The 24,475-nt window shown below is 44.1% G+C and overlaps 1 protein-coding gene across 4 annotated transcripts in view; it reads right to left on the bottom strand.

Moving 5' to 3' along the window:
• Positions 1–1,235: 1,235 nt before the first annotated feature.
• The window catches only part of PCTP (phosphatidylcholine transfer protein), a 184,604-nt gene continuing 161,364 nt past the window's right edge, over positions 1,236–24,475 (bottom strand). For 3 of the 4 annotated variants that reach the window (XM_070060913.1, XM_070060912.1, XM_002719280.5), the window contains 5 exons: positions 10,882–10,999; positions 7,963–8,042; positions 4,389–4,560; positions 3,497–3,564; positions 1,236–2,520 (listed from right to left, as the gene is read on the bottom strand). In XM_070060913.1, the coding sequence (XP_069917014.1) occupies positions 2,455–2,520; positions 3,497–3,564; positions 4,389–4,560; positions 7,963–8,042; positions 10,882–10,999 (504 nt within the window). In that variant the 3' untranslated portion in view covers positions 1,236–2,454. The remainder of the gene's footprint in view (positions 2,521–3,496; positions 3,565–4,388; positions 4,561–7,962; positions 8,043–10,881; positions 11,000–24,475) is intronic. The other variant, XM_008271264.4, reaches the window with a different exon arrangement.

Here is a 24,475-nt window from a genome sequence, read left to right as displayed (position 1 = left end):
GCAGAGAGCTGGCCTGGAAGAGGGGCTACTGGGACAGAATCTGGCGCCCTGACCGGGACTAGAACCCTAGAACCTGGTGTGCCAGCCTGCAGGCAGAGGATTAGCCTATTGAGCTGTGGCCCCAGGTGCAGCCTTTGAAGTGCGCATTCTACTCTCCCTCACCTTTTATACCTCCTGTAGCTCAAGAGGTTTCAGTTTCTCACGTAACTTCACATTCCAATACTTTGTGTGACTGCCCTCTACTATAAGTTAGCAACCATAAATGCAAAAAGCCATACTTCCACTGACTGTAGCAAACTTTGTAACCTTCTTTTCTCAAGTACTCTGCACAACAATTCAGAGTTCTTCATATTCTCAGGCACACAGGGTTCTAGTCCCGGTCGGGGCGCCGGATTCTGTCCCAGTCACTCTTCTTCCTATCTAGCTCTCCGCTGTAGGCCGGGAGTGCAGTGGAGGATGGCCCAAGTCCTTGGGCCCTGCACCAGCATGGGAGATCAGGAGAAAAGACCTGGCTCCTGGCTTCGGATCAGCGCGGTGCACTGGCCGTAGCGGCCACTGGGGGGTGGACCAACGGAAAAGGAAGACCTTTCTCTCTGTCTCTCTCACTGTCCACTCTACCTGTCAAAGAAAAAAAATTAGTGAATTTTATGTAAAAAAATGGTTTATATGACTCCATGCAAATGTCAGTTCTCTGTTAAAATATTAAAATCTTGGTGTTTATATGTCCAAGAATCTATACACAAGATTTCTACTTGATTTCTATACCATTGGGCATTTAGATTTAGCTTACCTAAAATTAAATTCCAGCTACATTACTTATATTTTAACACTAAATTTTATTTCTTTGCATAATTATATTAAATATATTCCTATGACCATCCATAATGATGGGGGCATAGATGCACATATAAATTATGTACTAGTGCAAGAGCTACTGGAAAGAAATACTTCTTTTTGTCTTGGTACGAGCTTGGGAAGATGCAGGTCTACTTATTGCTATGAGCAGCAACCTCCCTCAAAATGCAGTCCAATAATGAAAATAAGCAAAGAACAGCTGAACTCCAATCTCAGTTCTAGTATCTATATCACTCCTTACCTGAAGCCACCTCTACCTGGCACTGAATACAAGCGAGCCCAAAATTCTTTTTGATGTCCAAGACATGGGATGTCTCTTGCAAACAGGAGACCTAACTGATGCATTTTCACAAAAGAAACAAGAGAGGAAGGAAGCTGTGCACAGGACAAGTATAAGTCATTCTTTATTCATTACGGGATATGCTTTTCTTTTTAGAGATAAAATATAGAATCTGAGGTACCTAATTTTAACAAATCCCTTCCTCAGGCTTGATAGCTTGAATTCCTACATCTGGTAATCAAAGTTCAGTATCATCATACACAGTGATTAAAATTGGATCCCTGAGATCATCAAGTTTGTGGCCTTTGGCCACAGAGTATCTTGCACTACCAAGATTCAGGAGAATACACGTGAAATTGATAGTCCTTTAGGTGGTGGAAGAGGCAAACAGCTTAGGTAAAATTCCTGAGGAAAAAAAGGCATAGAATCAAGTAAGCCATTGATTAAATGTTCCCTGACTATGAACTATTATCGCTTCCACATCTCCAAACACTCTAAAACGGGAATTCTTCTTACTACCACGTGGCTGTGCACAAAGCATCTTTGCTTTTGCTAGCAGCCAGAGCCATTTGGATGCCTCAGTTTCCAGCAAAATGCAGAGCTACAGAGGTGTGGACAGTTTCTGTCCAGGAGCAGAGGGAGAAGAGAAAAATCCAGACATGGATACTGAGGAGAAAATGGTTATCCTAACATGTGCTCGGTCAGGCTGCTCCTGCTTCTCAGATGGTTTGTATCATAACAGCTTTGGATCCTCCACAAGTAGGAATGGAGAAAACCTTCCTAGGTTATCACTTCAAATCTCACCCTAATCAAGCCAACAACGCCTACAGTGAATGGCCATCAGCACGTAGCTCCCAGGTGGGGCACACAGAAAGTCGATTCTGAAAGAACAGCAGCTTCCAGCAGCCCCTCCCCGGTTGCAAGAAATCATATTCTGGGAAGGAGCCAGCTTGCTGGAAATGGTCATTCTTAGATTTTGTTGTTGTTCCTCCACCCACCCATCCCCCTAAAATGGCACAATGGAATGATTGTGTTCCCAACTGAGGACTTCCCTTCTTAAAATAAACAAGCAAAGGTCTCCCTAATCTGCCCCATATTCAACAGTGGACTAAGGCAGCCAGCCAGTAGGGCCAGGGGTGGGGTGACAGTGGGAAAGGAAGCCTAGAGGGTGAGCTAGGTGTCAGGCAAACACGCTGTGGGACAAGGTGCTGTAGGGTGTGCAGGCTTCTGAAGACAGTGTAGAGGAAAGCTGAGCATCCGTGGGGTGTGGCCCTTCCAGAGACGTCATTCCATGGGCTTACAGCTTCCCATCCTCTTTCTTAGGTTCTCTTGAGGTAGTTCTGGCAGGCTTTGGCCATGTCTTTCAAGAAGTTAGGAACTCCATTCTGCAAAGGAAGAGAGACTGTCATTTTTATGTCCTCATAGCAGTCACTCTGGCTTCTCTGAGATGTGGCAAGAGGTAAACAAAGACGGCTTTGAGAATAAAAGACAACAGAGCCCCTGACCAGATTTCAACAGAATGTGGGCACAGAGAATGATGAAAGAGATGCCCCAGGGCACAGCTAAGATGGGATGGGATGGCAGGAGCTGCTGTGGCAAGGCACCGCCTTCTATTTTGGCTTTGGTTGGCAAAGAGCGAAGACATTTCTGAGATACCATTTCCTGAGAAGTAAAAAGATGAAACAAAAAACACAGGAAATGGGATTAAATTGGGGTGCTGGATTCTTCTCCCAAAAACAAGGGAAAGAATTTGCTTTATAGAATCAGAAGATGGTAAGGGTTTGGGGTCAAAGAATAGAATATAGTATTATTTAGCTAGTGCTGAACATTGTACCAGAGACATGTCCCAAACATTGCCCTATGGAATACCACTCCCAGGATAGCTCATATCCATCTTTACTTTCAAAAAAGGAAAAAGTAATGACTTCCCTCAATAAAACAAGACAGTCAATAGCAGAGGCAGAATTCAAAATCACATCTGCCTGACATCAAAGCCGTGTGCATTGTCTCTAAGCCAGGTCAGCCTGTCTTCCTCCACCAGACACAGCTACAAGATGCAAAGGCACTGTTGCGCCTCCAGGGAGCAGACTATTGTCCAGAGGTTCCAGAGAGTGATCCTGGCTGGGTCTCAGGGAACTAACAGGGAGGCGCTGCCCTAGCAAGCTAACAATTCTTTGTCTTTTGTCCCTGCCTCTATCCTGGATGTTAGCAAGCCCAGCCCTGACCAAAGTCACTCAACCAAGCTCTTCATAAAAGAGCCTCATTATGCCTGAGACAATGTGTCTCTTCAGCCTGAGAGCCCTGCAGGCTAAGTCAACATTTGTCAAACACACTTCCCCCTCCTGCCTCCTGGGAGCTCACCTTGGCGGCCCAGTTAATGAGCCAGGACGGAATTTGGCCACCCGGGTTATCGAAGTAATACATGAAAACTAGAGGGGGAAAGAAAGGACAATTGAGAAAGAGGGAAAAAAATTGGGACATTCCAGCAACAAAACCCTCTAAACTTTATACTTTCATATTCTAGCCTAGAAAATACAGAGAGAGGTAGCATATAATTCAGCTAGATTTCTGTCTCCAGTGACTTACCTAACAGCATATTTATATATAAGCATTTTCAAAAAACATAGCCACAGGCTCATTCTGCTACTATTTATTAAAAACATGACAAATACGAGACACTCGAATATAGTCTCTCATTTAAGCACCCTAAGCAACTGGTAAAGTTAACCTCATCATTTCGTAATTGACAAAACAGAGACTCATAAAAGCTAGGTGACATACTCGAGGTGACAAACCTACCGAGCATCAGAACTGTGGCTCAGATTTTTGCTGAGGAAGCAAGGCTACACTTGTTCCAATGCAGCAGGTGGCCTCACACCCTTCCCTCTGCCCAGGGTGCTCTTCCCTGGAGACCGCAAAGCAAACACGGCAGGTCCTACCTCTCAGGGTTTGTGCTAACCAAGACCTGCATCCTCCTAGCGGACCTGCCAGCCCTCTTAGCTAGCCTGAAATGAATTTTTAAACCTTCTTGTTGACTTTTTGTGTTTGGCTTTCACCTGGACAATGCAAGAATCAGTGAAGAATGGAGTGGGTCAGATTCAGACACTTAAGTCATGCTCCAGCTAACTTTGAGTGGGTGGATTACGCCTCTCCCCATGTGTATTGCACTAGTGGCCACCCTCTGACCTCCAAGATAAGCTCCATGCACCTGCCACACCTCTCCATCAGTGTGGCCCACGTGCCCCGGCTTTACCTTTGCTTCCCATCTTGCCGTCGCTCTCAATCGCCAGGCTCTGCTTATAGCGCTTCACACGGATCACACCTGGCCTTTCGGGGAGCTGAGGCACAGAGGTGCTCTGGGCCAGGACCACGTGGATCTTCCGCCCTTCCACGTCCAGTTCTTGCCGCTGCCGAATGTACACATACTGCACTGTGAGTTAAGGCATGGCTCCATGAACAGGAAGCAAGGGCACGTGCTGCTATCTGTGAGCACCTCACATACCTGCTCGCTCTCCCCATCTGCACTGCAAGACTGACTGCTCCTCGTACTACTTAGTATTCTCATTTGAGAGCATGCCTGGAGCAGAATGACTTCTTGATGTCTTTAATTATGCTAAGAAAGTTTTCCTCCTTTCACTAAGAAGGTGTTAGGAGATGGGAGAGGATTAGTCCCTTATCCGTTGCATGATCCTGCATCTGAGACTCTTTCGCTAAGTAGGACAAGGGAGTAACACTGCTCATTAGGCAAGCTTGGTGGGGTCAGAAACAAAGAGTGGGGCAGAAGAAGCACTTGAAAGACTATGGTGTTACTCCTCTCTGTCCTGTTTTTTATGGATCTCTGTGCACAGCAGATATTGAATAAGATGTCAATTGGTGACTTAGGAAGACACTTGAATGCCTGAATATTTAATAGGCACATGCTTGGTTCTAGGTTTCTACTGGTTCAACAAGAAAAACAAAGCCATTTCATCTCTGTAAACATTCACAGAACAACCACCAGTTCCATGGCCCAATCCTAGGCAAGATAATTAAATCCCAAGAATTATGAGTCACTACTCATTGAATTCTTACCACATGAGAAACATCATGTGTTTTACACATATAGCAGATCAAATACAATCTTAAAAAGACCCCATGAGTAGGTACAAGTACCCTCATCTTACACATGACAAAATTGAGGGTCAGAGGACAAAGAACTTATCCAAGACCCCGTAGCCCAGCTGAAGTGATGGAACCTCAATTCGAACCCAAACTCCAAAACTTAGTTAGAATGTCACAGCTAGATGGGGTCCAACTCTTTAACATGTGAAAGTGGCATTGATAATTTCAAAAACAATGTTGGGTTTCACACTAGAAGCAATGAGAAGCCTAAAACAAAAGTCACTCTAAGAACAACACAATTACATTTAGTACAACACAAGAACAACCCCAGCCCCATGCCACCTTGTCTCTGTAGTACCTCCTGTCACCCCATGCCTCCCACTTGGCAATCTATGGCCCCACTCTCCAAGGACTGAGGAGTAAAGTCCTCAGATGGTTCAGGGAAGAGATGACATTACTCTGGTTCTGGCTTTCCTTTCTCTTAAGTCTTTGTCTTTTTCTTATAGTAAATATTGTCATCGTATCACTCTCCACAACTTGTGAACAAGAGACATCACTTGACACCTCAGTGAGGAAAGATTAACTTGACATAGTGACCAAAACTCTGCAGAATGCCTTTAAAGCATTGGCGATGCCAATATACCATATAGCCTACAACTGGAGAGCCGTCAGTTCTCTGAGGCCCGGAGAAGTGAACAGCCTTTTTGAAAGTCACACAACAAACTAGGGAACGTGCTTAGACTTCACCTGGGATCTTTTGCTTCAAAACTAAGGTTCTTTTCTATCAGAATATTCTCTGCTCTGAAGAATTAATAACCCTTACCAGAGAGATCTACACACAATTTGCAATGCATAATGACATTTTGCTTGATGATAGACCATATACACAACAGTGGCCCCATAAGATTATAATGGTGATAAAAAAATTCCTATTGCCTAATGATGTTGTAGCCCTTATAACACATTATTCATGTGTTTGTGGTAATGCTGGTGTAAACAAACCTACTGCCTTGGCAGGTGTTTAGAGGACAGCACCTACAATGACATACAATACCTAATAGTTGATAATAATAATAAATGATTATGTTAGTAGTTTACATATTTACTATCCTTCTGTGGTTGTTTGGAGCATACTCCTTTCATTTATCAAAAATAGTTTATTGTAAAGGAGTATGCTGTGATAAGCTGACCACAACCTCCTACGTCTCACGTTTACTGTCCTTGGATTGCATCAAGAGACCAGGTCAAGTGATTGGCCTAGGCCATGTAGGTATGTACAAGTATACTCAAGGATGTTCACAGAGTGCCGAACCTGACACACTTCTCAGCATGTGTTTCCATTATTAGGCAATGAATGGTTGTCCCTATATAAAGACAAAGAAACTCATTACAGGACTGTGTGGCATTGGAAAACCAATGAAATGGAACTTCAAGGAGCCCCAAGTGTCCATTCCTGAGCATACTGAATGGGAGATCAGAGAGGTGAGATCATGACCTGTCAGGATTACCAACAGCTGGACCTGAGTCTCCAACTTGCCTCTGCCACCAACTACCTGTGTGAACCTGAGCAAAGTCCCCAACTTCTCTTGCCCCAGTTTCCTTAACTATTAAGTGGGACAGTTGGTGACAGGATTTAAGACAACCACATAACATTTAAAGGATTCATTAATCAACAATTTGTTGAAATGCAAATGATGCCTGCCCAAATGAGCAGTATGTGGATATTTTTGTACCAAGAAACAAACTGTTAGGGTGTTTGTAATCTAGTTGGAGGCAAGGACAGTCACAAAAAAAAAAAAAAAAAAAAAAAAAAACAAAACAGAAAAACACATACAAACACACCCATTTTCCTTCTCTTTCTAGAGAGTATTTAGAAACATGAACATTTATACAATATAAGAGCTAGAAAAGGGCCCAGTGAGCATCCAACTCAATGTCTCCCAAACATTATTTTATTCTACGAGAGCCTTTCTTGGGAGGATCTCCTATGGAAATTCAACTGTAAAACATTCAGCTGCTGTGATGGAAGGAAGAAGTGATGCAGTGAAGTCTCCCCTATCTGTCTGTCATCCTACTCCATCCCGCCCTCCAGCAAATGTCCACTCCACCTTCCCAGGCTACTCTGAAGGGGACTTCTTAGAACCTTGGAGTGCCAGCTAAATTTCCCCACATTTCATTCAACTGTTTCATCTCATAAGCCAAGAAGTGGGGAAAAGGGGCAGCACACCTCCAACATCCAGAGTGAACAGCTAAGGAGGGATGGCCTTGGAGTCAACTGACACCAGAAGTAGGTATGGGGAGAGCAGGAAATGTAGGGGCCTGAGTGCCGGCGCCTGCTCCATCACTAAGAACCTCGATGCCTCTGTCAACCCAACCCTTTGGGATCCCATTCCTGCCCCGTAGATTGAGGAAGCTATGTTAAGAATTCCTTACAAAGAGTGCCTTCTGGGTCCCCAATTCTTGGGTCCAATAATTTCAAGTCCTAGGCAGCTAGAAAGTATGAACTGCTCTTCAATGACCACAATTATGGGTGCTCCATGTGGTCTGGCCCAGACATCACATTCTGAGGTCTCCAAAGCCACTTCAGCAGATGCTTCAGCAAACATCAAAGACAATGCTGTCCTCTCCTGCTGGGAGACCAGCTCCAGCACCCCTGCACTGGGCGATAGCTGACAGGCACAGAAACACAGAGGGCTGTGGAACAATGTGCTTTGTGGAAAGGATACATCTCTGTTGGACATGGGGAAAGGGTACTTCACCTCCCAGTAGACCACGGTCTCTCCATTGCAATCCCTTTCATAGAGTTCTAAAGGAGAACAAAAGAAGTTAATGCATCTGGAAATGTCCCTGGCTGCAACAAACAAGAAGCCTACATAGGATGACCTTGGGGTATGATAAACCACTAGCTCCCAAGGCATAGAATTATCCTGTTACAAAGTCAGGAAAATCAATTACCATAGATACCTTGTTTACAATCTAGAAAACAGAAAAACACAGCAAAAATAAATGAGCCTACCAAAACTTGTCCTTTATATAACACAGACAAGATCATCAGGTTTGTGAAACCATCCAATAATAAATTGTCAGAGGTTTTAAAACCAGAATGACCACCAGATGTCACTAGAGTACCAATAGTTTTGCTTTTGAGACCTTTCCCTCAGTTTCTTGACAAACTATAGGTAGATAGCCTGAGACTGAGGCAGTCTCTTAGTCTAGAGCATTCAATGGGTAATGAAGCTTCTGGAACCAGCAATGTCCTCTCTAAATGCTAGCAAGTATCAAGACTAAGTTTCTTGTCTCTTTCCCATGTTTCTTATTTCTCTGTCATATTTCTTCACATTATTCCACAGTACAGGGACCATATTCCTTTAATACTCACTCCATTATCCTACAGCACGCAAACAGTAGTCACTTCTTGGAGGCAGGTAATAAAGGAAGCTAGTGACATACATACCTCTGCCCAGTCTGTGCAGTAAGTAGCTGAGCTAGGGCAACTGCAGTAGCCAAGAGTTCTTGAGGAAATGCTGAGGGAGATTAGCTTAGCTTTTAACAAAAAGCCCACTGGAAGCAGATCATGGGCTAAAGAAATTGCCAGCCCATTATTGCCACAGGTGGCTCACAATGGCCCTTGAGGGGAGGGGAGGAATGGATATGTGGTTGCATTTACACGCTCCAAGTTGATTTTCCCTTCTCCCATCAGCATTTCAATTTTCCTTCAGGGTATCACCATGCTCTAGGTTTAAGCAAGATTGAAGCTGCAGTAATTCCAGGGCTTGGAAAATGAGTAAGACATGGTCACGGTAATTAATTCACGGATGTGGCTCTTGATCTGAATCTCAGTTTGCCACCCTAGCAAGTGCAGACCAAAAGTGGCTCAATAAGGCTCTCAGGTACTCATCACATCCAGGAGGACCAGCGGGAAGCTTCCAGTCTCAGGATTGTTCTAGCAAAGCCAAATTGCTCTTTCCCCTCGACTAGACACCCTAGCACAAGCTGTTGATGCTGGGTAGGAAACAACAGGGGATCTTCTAAAGTCAAGATGCCTTAGCTGTCTCACACACACACACACACAATACATTTTGCTTGTTGTCTGCTTCTTCACATTGGCCTTTTACAAACTGAAGCCCTGTGTGCATGGTGTTGGCAGAGTCTGGCTCAAGAGACTGCACCATGGCAGCTGGGGAGATAGGGCCAGGGAGAGTCTGGCTGCTCCCAAAACAGAAAGGGCCTTTCAGAACCCAAAGTTCCCCAGACGCATGATGAATGCTCACAGGGTATACGCCCATGCTCCAGGCTGAGCTGGTGAGAGCCAGTCCTGGAACTCCGGCTGCCATTGCTAGGAACATGGAGTCTCTTTCCTCTGGGGTTATCTGCATGGTTAGTACCTATGCCTGGATCTTCCGATGGACATATCAGGTGGGAATCTGCCAGAGAACTAGGTCACCACAGAGGACAAGAGAGGTCAGAGATGGAGAAAGAAACATTCTGCAGGAAATTACTGGAGTTTCCAAATGCAGCTGTCCTAGAAGACAGAAGCCCCTGTCTGTCAACACCATGAGCCAATAAACTTTTTTCTTTTCTTCTTTTCTTACTCTTCAGCTGACTTTTTGTTACTTGCAACCAAGAGTCCTGCCTAAAGACTTGATGTGCCCCTAGTGAACTCTGTTTTTCTAGTACCTTCTGCTAGAGATGGCAAAGGTCATACTCCAAGTGCTAGGTGGAACTCTAGCATATTTCATAACTCTATAGAGTAAAACCTGAGGCCAGGTAGCCATGATAGGCACTCGGGGGTCTGGACCCTCCTCCATACTTGTAGTACTGACAGTAGAGCAATGGCGAGTTCAGCTAGGCCATCCTGCAGGGGGTGCTTCGTGCTTTCCTGCTTCACTCATGCTACTCTGTGGGTCTAGAATGCCCCTAATTCACTCATTTCCTCATCCCCTCACACACATGTATTCTCATCTGCCTGGAAAACTTTAATTCAACTTCCAAAACAAACCTCAGACTTCATCTCCTTCTAAAAGCCTTCCGTGACCACCTAGGCACATGGGAAAGTAACAGCAATGAGAGCAAAGTAGTCCCCAGAGCAAACTGTGGGGTGGGTCTAAGAATATGTTAGCAGCAAGTACTAAGGACAGCAAATGTACCTGTCAGACTTTTTTAAGGATAGGTGGTGTGGCACAGTGGGTTAAGCAACCATTAATGGTGCCTGTACCCCATATGGGAGTACCTTGCTCAAGTTCCAGCTACTTTGCACTTCCTATCCACCTTCCTGCTCCTGTGCCCCCTGGGATCCAGCAAATGATGGGTCAAGTACTCACTTGGGTGCCTGCTATGCACGAGGGAGACCCAGATGAACCCCCTAGCTCCTGTTAGCCTAATCCTGTCCTGGCTGTTGGAGAAATTTGGGAAATAAACTCTCTCTTTTTTTCCTTTATGTCCTTCTATGTGTGTGTGTGGGGGGGGTGAGTGTGTGTCCCCCTCTCTATCACTCTGCCTTTCAAATAAATTAGTCTAAAAATGACTCATGTCAAAATTTAAAAGGAAGAACAATTTAGTAGAAATTAATTCTAGTCCTTTCTATTGGTAGAATAAATAAGAATAGATTTTACCATTTAGTTTTTTCACAAGTGGGCATTACTCACCTTTAACGTACTGGTCCCACTGTTTTCTGTAGTCTAAGTCCATGTAGACGTCTGCAAGCAGTGCTGGTGAGCAATCCTCCAGAACACCAAAGACTTTATACTCATAAAGTCCACTTTCCTGGTGAAACACATCAGGGAGAAACAATGTATTGGTTCCCAAGTTGGAAGAAAGCTGAACACCGGGTGAAAAACGGCTGGGGATGACCTGCACGCCACCCTGACCTCCTCTGTGGCCTTAAGTGACAGAATGGGAACAAAGCAAACGAGGCCCCTGCTCTCATGGATCTTGTACTACTCAGGCAGGCATTCGTGGTGAGGACGGCTACATGTGCCCGCAAGTAATTTAAACAGGAATTAAGAAGGATTAGGAGATAATTCAGTAGGAGGTATCTAGGGTCAGGAAAGGCAACCATGGTGGGCAACATTTATCAGGATCTCTTGTTCTAATATAAGAATGAGCCAACCATAGGAAGATGGAGAAAGCCAGTTTCTGGCAAGAGGAAGGCCCTAAGGTTGATGAACAGGATGCCTGAAGAATTTGGAATACAGAGAACTCTGGGCGGCAGAGAGTGGTAGGAACCAAGGCTAGCAAGGCTGTGGGAGACGGACACCACTGGACTTGGTAAACAGATTAAGAGGCAAAGATTTTGTTCTCAGGGAAGGCATTTGACCTCCCAGTCAAGATGCCAGTTGGGATGCCCACATCCTGTATCAGAGTGTGTGGGTTCAAGACCTGACTTTGCCTCCGATTCTAGCTTCCTGCTAATGAGCAACCTGGAAGGCAGCAGGTGAGGGCTCACATAGTTGGACAGCCGCCATTCAGATGGGAGACTTGGACTGAGTTCCCGGTTTCTGGCTCTGACCCTGGCCTTCCCCTAGCTATTGTGGGCATTTGGAGAGTGAACCAGTGGATGGAGGCTCTCTTTCTTTCTCTCTCTTCTCTTGCTTTCTATTTGCCTCTCAAATATACAAAATAATTATTCTTTAAAAATTTATTCTTATTGCTATGGAAAACTACTGGATGGCTTTAAACAGGTGAATGACCAGATCTCATTAGGAATTCAGTTCAGAAATGACCAGATCTGAGTAATAGTTTTTAAAGATCATTCTTGCTGCTTGGTAGAAAACAGATCATAAGCAAACTAAGAGATGGGTTAAAAAAAAAAGTGCAATAGTCCCTATAAGAGATGAAGATGACACTGACTTGAACCAGGAGGCAGTAAGAGTGAAAGTAACAAGGAGAAGGTGTGTTGGAGTCAGAGTCACCAGGGATTACTGACAAGTTGGCTGCTGGGGAAGGGAAAGAACCAAGGACAGCTCTGAGGCTTTTGTTTGAACAACTAGGTAGGAGGCAGCTCTACTTTCTAAGACAAAGAAAACTCTGCGGTGATTTGTGGGCTCTGGAGGGAATCATGGGTATTCCTGGAGTTTGAAATGCTCATTAGACATCCAAGTAGGGGTGTCATGCAGTCAGCTAAAGTTCTGGGGGGGGGTAGATTTTTAAATATGCATGAGGCATAACGAACCCCACCACAGTATTTTATCAGTTCCAAGACAGATAACTTATCAACAAGTGCTTCTTTATAAAGGACTCAAAACGGGAAGAAACGTCTGCCTCAGATCGTCTTAGTTCCTTTTGTTCAGAAAGAGACCAGTTCTAGATTCCAAGTCCAACAAGGGTTGCCTTGATTTCATGTGAAGCCATATCCTTGTCCATGAGGGTCCTGGACCAGCAGTGACCCCACTGCACACATCACTCTCTGTACCATGGCAACTTACAATTTTGACTCTTAAGCCTCTATTACTTTTTCTTTTAAGATTTATTTATTTATTTGAAAGGCAAAGCTACAGGAGGCGGAGGCGGAGGCAGAGGCGGAGGCAGAGGTGGAGGCAGAGGCAGAGGCAGAGAGAGAGAGAGAGAGAGAGAGAAAGGTCTTCCATCTTTGGTTCACTTCCCAAATGGCTGCAACAACCAGAGCTGAGCTAATCTGAAGCCAGGAGCCAGGAACTTCCTCTGGGTCATCCACGTGGGTGCAGGGGCCCAAGCAGTTGGGTTATCTTCCACTGCTTTCCCAGGCCATAGCAGAGAGCTGGATCAGAAATGGAGCAGCCAGGACTCAAAATGGCACCCATATGGGATGCCGGCACTGCAGGCAGCAGCTTCACCCACTATGCCACTGCACAGGGTTCCTAAGCTTCTATTGTTAAGATTAAAACAATGATTCTTAGATTAATGTAAAAGCAAAAGTAGGGGCTGGCGCTGTGGTGTAGTGGGTAAAGCTGCCACCTGCAGCACAAGCATCCAATATGGGTGCCAGTTTGAGTCCTGGATGCTCTACTTCTGATCCAGCTCTCTGCTAATGGCCTGGAAAGCAGTAGAAGATGGCCCCAAGTCCTTGGGCCTCTGCACCTGTATGGGAGACCTGGAAGAAATTCCTGGCTCCTGGCTTCAGCTTGGCCCAGCCCCAGCCATTGCAGCCATTTGGAGAATGAACCAGCAGATGGAAGACCCGCTTCCCTGCTCTCCCCCCTCTGCCTCTCTGTAACTCTGCCTTTCAAATAAATAATCTTTTTTAAAAAATAGGGAAAGTAAACAAAGAAAGATGGATTGTTAGAAGAACCTTTGCTTCGATGTGCTAGTACAGTGTTAATGACTAGTTGTTCATGCCTGAAGTCACATTCTGAAACACCGTGTCATGGGTAAATACGGAGAATACTCTGAGAGACATTAAAGCTTCAAGCCTCCGGCTCGGGTGGCCCAACCCAGGCATAATCACAACCCAGATTAGGAATCTCAGACGTAAACAGAAGTAACCGGCAAGGGAAAACCACAAGTCAGACGTTAAGGACCACGCGGCTCTACAAATATGTAGCTTCACACAAGGGTTTCTAACCAGTGAATGACAACCAGGATATCTGAACTTACTGCCACATCACGGATGACCCGAGAGAAGGGTGGGCCTCAGAGGGCACATCTCCTTCTACCTCCTGCCCCCTCTCACCTACACACATGAAAACACAGCAAGCACTGATACAAGCCCACATATTTACAACCATGCATGCAAATTTTCCTCATAACTTTAGAGGCAACAAATAGCAGCTTGTTCAAGAACACAGGGACCCTGTTTTCTATAAACACAAGAAAAACAGATATTACATGTTATGATAAAAAGATGCCCAACCTTACATGATTTAGCTTTGTGTATCTGCATAGACTAAGACAAATTTCTTCCTTCAACCAATTCCGTAGCAAACCTTAGTGACCTCAATCCTATACATAGCATAGAGAATAAAAAGCACTCTAGGAAGAGAAAAACGGAAGCATCACTAGAATGAACTATTTTGACAATTTCCCTTATTTTATCTAGAGATTTGCTTGCCTATTTGAAAGGCAGAGTTACAGAGAGAGGGAGGAGAGAAGTTGGTTGAATGCTCCCTTCACGGCAGAACTGAGAAATGCCAGAACGTCAGTGAAGCAGGTGCTCAGTAATGCCTCCCCTCCTCTGTCAATGAAACGCTCTTCAAACTCCCCGCTCAGAACACCTTCTCACCCACCACTGCTTTTTAAAAAGGATCTCACCCACACAGGTGCAGGGGTGCAAGGACCTGGGCCATCTTCTATTGCTTTCCCAGGCCACAGCAGAGAGTTGTATTGGAAGTGAAGCAGCCAGGACTCGAACCAGCATCCACACGGGATGCTGGCACTACAGGTGGCAGCTTTACCCGCTACACCACAACGCTGCCCCCTACTGCCCCTATTTTTTATAGAAGGAAGATTGAACTACTGCCCAAGTTTTCAGGCATCATACCCAAATAATCTGCCTCATTCCATAACCCAGTCCCTCTCACCCCAGGCCAGTTTTTGCACTGTCCTAGGAAAGCAAAACGCATACAACAGGGGGCGGGAACAAGGAACACTGATAAAACACAGCTGGAGAGAAGTGACTGCAGCTCACAGGAGTGAATCATCTCCTGTAGAAAGAGCTGGAAGGGAGGAGCCCACAGGCTCCAAATGCCAGTTTGATCGCTTCATGCTGTGCATATGGGTTGAAATATTGCAATGTACCACATAAAGATGTGCAAATGTCACATGTAAATAAAAATGCTTTTAACATAAAAGAAAAAAAAACCATAGAATGTTTAAGAGTGAACCTGAGGCATAATAGGTCAAGACTCCACCTGTGGTACCAGCATCCCACATGGGCACCTGACTGCTCCACTTCTGATCCGGCTCCCTGCCAATGCACCTGGGAAGGCAGTAGAGGATGGCCCAGGTCCTTGGGCCCCTGCACCCACGAGGGAAGCCTGGAAGAAGCTCCTGGCTCCTGGCTTTGGATCAGCACAGCTCCAGCAGTTCCAGCCATTTGGGGAGTGAACCAGTGGATGGAAGACTTTCTCTCTCTCCCTCTCGTTCTGTTTGTCTCTCTTCCTCTCTCTGTCTATAACTCTGCCTTTCAAATAAAAAATAAATCTTAAAAAAAAAGGATCTCAGCAAACATACTCATTTGCATTTCCCCTTTAAAACACTCAATTAGATTTTTTACAATTATAAAAAATATGTGACATTTTGAAAATGCCAAAACAACAAAGAATGCCACAAATACCTTCTGATTGCATCTGGCATGCAGTATCTCTTTCTTTCTTTCTTTCGACAGGCAGAGTGGACAGTGAGAGAGAGAGACAGAGAGAAAGGTCTTCCTTTGCCGTTGGTTCAACCTCCAATGGAGTGGACAGTGAGAGAGAGAGACAGAGAGAAAGGTCTTCCTTTGCCGTTGGTTCACCCTCCAATGGCCGCCACAGCCGGCGCACTGCAGCCGGCGCACCGCGCTGATCCGAAGGCAGGAGCCAGGTGCTTCTCCTGGTCTCCCATGCGGGTGCAGGGCCCAAGGACTTTTGCCATCCTCCACTGCACTCCTGGGCCACAGCAGAGAGCTGGCCTGGAAGAGGGGCAACCAGGACAGAATCCGGTGCCCGACCGGGACTAGAACCCGGGGTGCCAGCGCCGCAGGCGGAGGATTAGCCTATTGAGCCGCGGCGCCGGCCACTATTTCTTTTACGTAACTAAACATTTCAATGTGTTACAAAACGGGTATAATATGGTATAAACAGTGTGTGTTTTTATTTTTAACTTAATATTATATTGAGGTGATGAAGAGTTCACACCTAGTTTAATTATTCTACTAAGATTATGTTCACAGATATTTTGATGAGAGTAAATACTTCCAGAATAATCATGCTTGTAAAAACACTGGGTCCATAATTCTAATCATTTTTTATGAGAGGACTTCCTTCTAGATGAATTTCAGGGTAAATGCATTAACATTTTAGAGCTCTATTTCCAAGGAAAGTTCAAAACATTCATTAAAGTGGAATTAAAATATGTAAGTTTCTTTTGGTGAAAAAAAAAACACAAAAACCCTGAAATCCATGCATACTTTTTTCATAACACACATTGCCCAAGAACTTTTTGAAGACCCTTTGTATTTTTTGAAATGCTTTAAGAAAGTATGGACCAAGTATGTATCATAACCAATAGCAAAATATCATGTTACTAGGATTGTATGCCGTTGTGTGGACAATTTGGTATGAAAAGCATAATTCATAGTTTCATTTGAGCAAAGTTTTTATTACTGATGTGTAAGATCTCTTCAAAATTTGACACATAAATGCTTTATAATATTTGACATGTTTTCCCAATCTTGCTAGCTTTTGCTTTAATGACTCCAAGTAAGTTTACTCAGAAGATTTCTGAATTTCCCTGAAGCTCCTTCTGAAAACTTTCTGTAAAAATGGCTCAATTTCCATACCTAGAATAAAAAATCCTAGAATGTTTTTTAATTCCCCATTTATAGGACATTCAGTGTGCTATACTTCAAATGATAAAAGGATTATGTTGGTGCTTATAAATTAGTCAATTTCATGTGTTGGATAAACTTATCAGAAAAAAAAACAAAAGATGTCTTTCTTCCTTGGTACCAAGAAGCAGCGAAGATTAGAAGGCAGAGTAACCAATGCCATCTTACTAGTCCAAGTAATCAATTTTAGTTCACAATTGATCAGACTGATAGGTCTAAGAGTCAAAGGGATCACACAAACAAGACTAGTGTCTGCAAATACTAACTGATAGAATCAAAAAGGGAGAGAACAATCCAACATGGGAAGCAGGATACACAGCAGACTCATAGAATGGCAGATGTCCTAAATAGCACTCTGGCCTCACAATCAGCCCTTAAGGCATTCGGATCTGGCTGAGGAGCCCATGAGAGTATTTTAGGCATGGAAAGCCAAGACATTCTGGGGAAAAAAAAAAAAAAAAACCCTAAATGAAAGATCTCCACGAGTGAGATCCCAGTGGAAAGAACAGGTCATCAAAGATGGAGGTAACTTTCTCTGAAGGGAGGAGAGAACTTCCACTTTGGCTATGACCCTGTCTGAATAAGATCGAAGTTGGTGAACTCAAAAGGCTTCCATAGCCTTGGCAACTCATGACTACAGCCTAGGGAGATTACTGATGCCATAAACAAGAGTGTCAATTTGTTAAGTCAACAACAGGAGTCACTGTGTACTTACTCCTCATGTGGGATCTGTCCTTAATGTGTTGTCCAATGTGAAGTAATGCCATAACTAGTACTGAAACAGTATTTTACACTTTGTGTTTCTGTGTGGGTACAAACTGATGAAATCTTTACTTAATATATGCTAAATCGATCTTCTGTATATAAAGATAATTGAAAATGAATCTTGATGTGAATGGAATGGGAGAGGGAGCGGGAGATGGGAGGGGTGCGGGTGGGAGGGAAATTATGGAGGGTGAAAGCCGTTGTAATCCATAAACTGTGCTTTGGAAATTTATATTTACTAAATAAAAGTTAAAAAAAAAAGAAGGCAGAGTAGAAATATTCAAAGAGTGTCTTAGCATCATTGATCAGCTAAACCAATGCCAGCAACTGTAGACCTTTGAACAATTTGTTAGGTGAGAAAAACAAACATCTCTCCATTTAAGTCATTGTTAGTCCACTTTTCTATTACTTGCAGCCAAAAGCACTCCTAACTGATCAAGTGGTCCTTGCTAACAATGTTGAATTTTAACCTATAATTTTACCCTATAATCCTGGAAAAGCACTACAGGTTAAGAAATCCACCATCCTTTGTATTCCATAAAAAGCCTACTGCAAAGAATTGCCATTCTTCATACAACTGCAGTAACACTCATGGATACACCTCTTGTTTACCTATGGCGATGTGAGGCACAGACTCAAAATTCCCTGAGCTTCTTGTCTGCATGAATCAGTCAGAACAAAATGCTTGCCAATCAAACTTGTTGAACTGTTCTGTTTTCTTCCCTGACCTGTGGGCCACTCAGTTGAGCTAGCACCCAGCCCCTACAGAGAACAGGCTGGCTGGCTTCAGACAAAGTATTCCCAATCCACTGCTGCTTGTGTCATAACTCACTAACTCACTCTCCAGATACTCGTAGATTTTTTTTTTTTTTTTTGACAGCCAGAGTGGACAGTGAGAGAGACAGAGACAGAGAGAAAGGTCTTCCTTTTTGCCGCTGGTTCACCCTCCAATGGCCGCCGCGGCTGGCGGGCTGCGGCCTGGCACACCGTGCTGATCCGAAGCCAGGAGTCAGGTGCTTCTCCTGGTCTCCCATGGGGTGCAGGGCCCAAGCACTTGGGCCATCCTCCACTGCACTCCCGGGCCACAGCAGTGAGCTGGACTGGAAGAGGGGCAATGGGGACAGAATCCCGCGCCCCAACCGGGACTAGAACCCCGAGTGCCGGCGCCGCAGGTGGAGGATTAGCCTATTGAGCCACGGCGCCGGCCACTCGTAGATCTTATGGACAAAGTAATGTCCCTATTGCAATATTCCCTTCCCCTACTCCTCAAAATAATCACTTGAATAAAAGTCTCCTTTAGGGGCCGGTGCAGTGGCATAGTGAATAAAGCCGCCGCCTGCAGTGCCGGCATCCCATGTGGGCCCTGGTTTGAGCCCTGGCTGCTCTACTTCCAATCCAGCTCTCTGCTATGGCCTGGGAAATAAAGCAGTAGAAGGTGGCCCAAGTCCTTGGGCCCCTGCACCCTCGTGGGAGACCTGGAAGAAGCTCCAGGCTCCAGGTTCAGATCAGCGCAGCTCTGGTCATTGTGGCCATTTGGGTAGTGAACCAGCAGACGGAAAGATAGAAGACCTCTCTCTCTCTCTCTCTCTCCCTTTCTCTCTTTCTGCCTCTACCTTTATAACCTCACCTTTCAAATAAATAAATAAAATTTTTTTAAAAAGTCTCCTTTAAGTCCAGATGTTTTTATTTCACGTGACTCTAAAGCAAAGAAGTAGACAGCCAGAACAGTGATGATTAAAATTATGAATATTCACAAGGAAATTTGATTATGTATAAATTTGTTACAATAGTACAGAAGTACATAGAAGCATTGCTAAAATGAATTGTCATTGTCAAGGATCAGATAATGGATACCTTAATAGATATTACATTGAAGCCTAACTTTTAATTCTGCACAATGATATAGAAAATGTCATATACTCTGTTATAGAAATTATAAGGAGTCTTCAAAAAGTTTTTGGAAAAGGCAAATTATGAAAAAAAGCTATGCATGGATTTAAAAAATGTACTGCACCAAAATAAAGTCTTTTTCAAGAAAGAGCTATTTTATTATTTATTTGAAAGGCAGAGTTATAGAGAAAGAGGGAGAGACAGAGAGATAGAGGTCTTCCATCTACTGGTGCACTCCCCAAATGGCCATGACAGTCAGGGCTGGGCTGGGCCAAAGCTAGGAGCCAGGAGCTTCATTTGGTCTCCCACGTGGGTGCAGTACCATTTTTCCACAAACTTTTTAAACTCCACTCATACTGTTTTCTTTCTACACATAATTTTCTTTCTACACATAATTTTCTGGGATCTGCTGCATTCCTGACCCTAAGAAGTCAAGCATAGGCTTCTACTTGACTTTGTAGCTTGAAATGTGCTTCCCAGGGCTACTTGTCAGCTGTCACTTCAACAGTCATGCAGTCTGCATTTGAAAGACTTCTCCAATCATTTTGCTAAATGGGAAACATTCTTTCATTGATACTAGTAATTGTTTCTTAGAACAGTCCAATTTCTATACAGTTTTAAGGTCATCATCTCATGCAATCAGTAATCATTAAATGCATGCTGTGGATAGAGAAGTTGGTGTTATTTTCATTTTCACATGAAGAAACAAAGCTCAGTAAGACTCAATCACTTGCCTGAGGCCTACAGCTAGAATTGGGACGGAGAGAAAGACAATTGACACTGGCCCCTCAGAAAATTCTTCTGAAGTTTTATCATGGGTACACATAATAAGAACTTAGCAAATATTGTATATCATTTTCATTAATAAAGTAGATGATAATCGACACTTTCAAGATTAAAGAATTGAAAATTATAAACGGTAATGTAATGTACATTTTAGGCAAACCAGTGTCTCTGGGGTATTTGCTCTAAGTTGGACAGCATGCTTGGTAATGAATACTTGTGATAATTCTGTGATGTAAGCATGATTCGTTCCACCACATAAATGAAAAATGGAGGCTGCGAAGGAAGGAACTTATGGTTAGGAAATTTGTTCCTAATTATCACTAATTTTTGCGACATTGTTATTCTGGCTAGTTGTCTAAACATCAAGATGTTCTGTTTTCTCAGCAATGACGCCTGAAAACAGTTCTGCGATTTGTTTGCCATTGCATTCATAAGGTACTTCAAGAAATATTTTTGCCAACAGTACACTTTTTTGTCCTAAACAGAATAAATTCTGAAAAAGATGACAAGCAATTACATATGAGAAATATCAAGATGCTATAATGTTTGCAACTGACATTTGCAATCCCTACATACAAGTAATCTGTAGATGCCAGACCTCCACCCAATCCCCCAACCGGAGCTAGAGAAAGGCACCACTCATTCCCTTCAAATTAAGGTGTTTGTCTGCATCGACATCACCAACTACAAGGCAGCCTTAGATGAATCACACTTCTCTACTCCTGTGAATGCACCCTTGAGTGTGAATTTAGTTCTCTTTGCCTCTCACAGAAGGGCTCATTTCTATTCCTCAGCAGGACAGGGAGCCTCCCCCGCGTAGGTCTGGGGAAGCCAGCCAACTTCAGCCACTCTGCGGCAAGTCATCAGCTGCCTTGGTATGAAAAGGAAGCCCCTTTCACCAAAGTAAAGCAGTCAAATTCTGCAGCTGCTACTGGACAGCATGTACCAACGTACTAATGTGAAGAAGGCAGCTGACTGATGTGGTTCAACATCTGAGATGTCGCTAAAGAAATGGTGTAGGTCTCATCTCTGAGGGTTGCGGAATAGTGATAGTTAACACAGACTGAGCACTTACTGAAATGCCAGGAATGCAATGGAGTGCTTCACATAGATGATCCTACTAATCCACATGGTGAGACTGTAAGGAATAAGCCACCAGGGAATTTATTTTTCAGACAAGGACACCAAGACTTCAAGATGATGAGACATGTCCAGAAAAAGCAAATTTAAAAAGTTAAGAACTTCCATTTGGCAATTTTCCTGATCCTGTCACCGATTCACCCCTGGAACCCCCCAGGCATTGGCTAGGTAGTATGTCTAGAGATTCAGAACATCCTTCCCTGAAAAGGGTCCCAAGGTGGAATGAAAATAAGCATTTCACTTTATTAATGACCACCTCCAATGAACTCCACGCAGGAATCTGGTGAACACAAGGTGAGAAGGCAATGCGTGGCTTATCCCTGGAGACAGAAGTAGGGCATCCTATTCACCCCTCTCTCCACCCTCTGTCAAATCAAAACTTGGGGGCCAGCATTCTCACAGAGCCTCACACCCACGTGCTAAGCCTGATGGAGAAGTGAGGAGAGAGAGGAACTGGGCTCTACCACACCTCTCCAGCTGTGCACTTAGGGGAGATGGAAGAGAAGCAAGAACTGGCCTTTGCAGCTGGAAGCAGAAGAATGCACACACAAATGGACAGCTTTCAGACAGGCCCCCAGTAAAATGCGGCTCTGTAAGTTGCAATGGGTTCCACAACTGTCCTGTCAATCACGCTGGTAACCAGAGGATGGGAAAAGGGGGCAGAATAGGTCTATAGTAAGAGCAGCTCCTAATGTATCCTGCATTTCAATCCCATTTGGGAAAAGCAAAGTGGCAGCTTCTCACGTGCAGAGGTAAAGCAGTCCTTTGCTGCATTGGATCTATGCTCGCTCCTGCCTACCAACTTTTCCCTAAGGCCAGTCCACCCAAATGCAGCGTTTCTGCAGTAATGCTGGGCTTTGAGAACAGTACTCAGTCAACAGCACTGGGAAGAATGGTCCTTGGGAAACTGCTATCTGCTTCTCACCAATCTCTTTGACGAGAAGACCTAGTAAAGAACAAAAGCACCATTTAGGCAGTCCTTTCTCACAGTGCCAGGCTTTGAGAACTAAAAACTTAATAAGTCAGCCATCAGCCAGATCGTCTCAGTCCAATATTTACTTGATCCAAATTGATGCTGGGAACCCCTGTGTGCCAGTTTCACACCACGTAGGGCCTGGGGCAGTAGTTAGTGGCACAGTGACAATGCAGCCCAAAGGTCCTGCAAGACCTGACTGCAGATCACAGGAGAAGCTTTCCTAAGTAACTCCTGGCCCTTTGCCTTGGCGAACCACTCAGCCCTACTTGGGGGACCACGGGGATTCTCATGTGGCCACTAATTTAAAAATCAGAGCAAGTGAACCTTTCAATGGATATTGCTTTTGTTTTTGAGATATTTGGTTTCTTCCTGCCACCTCTCAGTTGAGTGGTTTCTCATCTCCTGGGGACCTCTTTGACCTTTGCCTTTCCCTCTCAATGTCAAAGCTCTCTTGGGCATCTTCCATACTCTCAAAGCATGGGCACTGGACCAGCAGCTTCAGCACCACTCAGCAACTGGCTAAAAAAAAGTTTATAATTGGAAAATATAAAAAACAAAAACTACAGAGAGGAGAGAGAGAGATCATTCAGCGGAATGGAACATTGGAACATTGGTGCCAGGACTCTCCAGTAATATAAGGAACTTAATCCACGGATACTTAAGTCTCTTATAGAAAATGTATGGTATCTGCATACATACAGACCCACTTTAAATCCTCCTGTATATTTTAACTTTTATAGAACCTGATACAATATAAGTGTTATATAAATAGCTGTTATATAGTTTAGGGACTAATGATAAGAAAAAAGAGGTCTGTGTATACTCAGCACGGATGCATTTTTTTCTTTCCAAATCTTTTCAGTCTGAGCATATTGACTTCACAATTGTGGAATCCATAGATACGGAGAGCTGGCTACATCTACTAACTCTCAAATCCTATTCCAGTTCCACCAAATCAGAAACTCTGGGAGCAGGGTTTCAACTGAATTTTAACTGACTCTGCAGGTGATTTTAATGAACACCCAAGCGTGAGACAATTTTGCAACATATCATTTCGCTCAATCCGCTCAACAACCCTGGAAGGTAAGTTTTGCCCTTGGTTTATAAACGAGAAAGTCAAGGCTCCCAAATGAAGAAGTAATGACCAAGCTCGCCCAGCTGCTAAGTGGGGTTCAGGATGCTCATCTGAATCTCCTGGGAAGTTTTAGCACAGAGCAAACACACACACACACACAGACACAATTTAATTGTGAAGAATTTCAAACACACAAAAGTGGAGGCAATAACATTGCTCACTTTCAAAAGGTCACCCAAGCCCCACACTGGGCCAGTTAAATCTGAATCTCAAGGGTAGGGCCTGGTGTCCTTTTTTAATAACACCCCAGGTGTTTCAAATGTGTTTGAGCTTTGAGAGACACTGTTTGGTACGTTTCTCCTCCAGATGTCTGCAATGACTCAGTTCTTCAATTCACTTGTATTCCACCCAGATGTTACTCTGGGAGGGGCTTTCCAGACCCCCTTATCTAAAACACATCACAAGGGGGTGTCTAGCCTAGTGAGTAAGATGCCTGCATCCTATATCGGAATACCTAGATTCAGTTCCCAGCTCTGCCTCCTGACTCCAGCTCCCTGCTAAGTGATGGCTCAAATAGTTGGATTCCTGGCACTCTCATGGAAGATCTAGATTGGATTACTGGTTCCCATTTTCAGTCCCAGCCATTGTGGGCATTTAAGGGAGTGAACCAACAGATGGGAGCCATGCCTCCTCCCTCTCAAATAAATAAAATTTTAAAAATTCAAACAGATGTCATCACACCACCCTTGGATACTCTTGCCATGCTATTTCTCTATTCCTTTATTCCACTTTCATAGCATTTTCACTGGACATTTAACACTGTACTGTGGGCTGAATCTCATCAATGACTATGACCGATGCTCAAGAAACTCTGAACAGCAGCTCCAGCCTTCTCATGCAGCCCTTATCCCCACTGTCTGAGAGGGTAGCTGCATGTGGGAGGCAGGGGATAATATGTCCTGCATGAATAAATGAGAGTGGAGCAGGGCTGAGATTGTAATCCAGGACCACCTGATTCCAACCATGTCACATGGCAGCCTCGGACTAGCTTCGGTTGGCCTCCAGAAAAAGAATTTAGTTTTTGCCTTGAAAGAAGATATAAACTTG

This window comes from Oryctolagus cuniculus, chromosome 17, assembly GCF_964237555.1.
Source record: "Oryctolagus cuniculus chromosome 17, mOryCun1.1, whole genome shotgun sequence".
NCBI classification, from domain to species: Eukaryota; Metazoa; Chordata; class Mammalia; order Lagomorpha; family Leporidae; genus Oryctolagus; species Oryctolagus cuniculus.
This window is presented reverse-complemented; position numbering and strand designations above follow the sequence as displayed.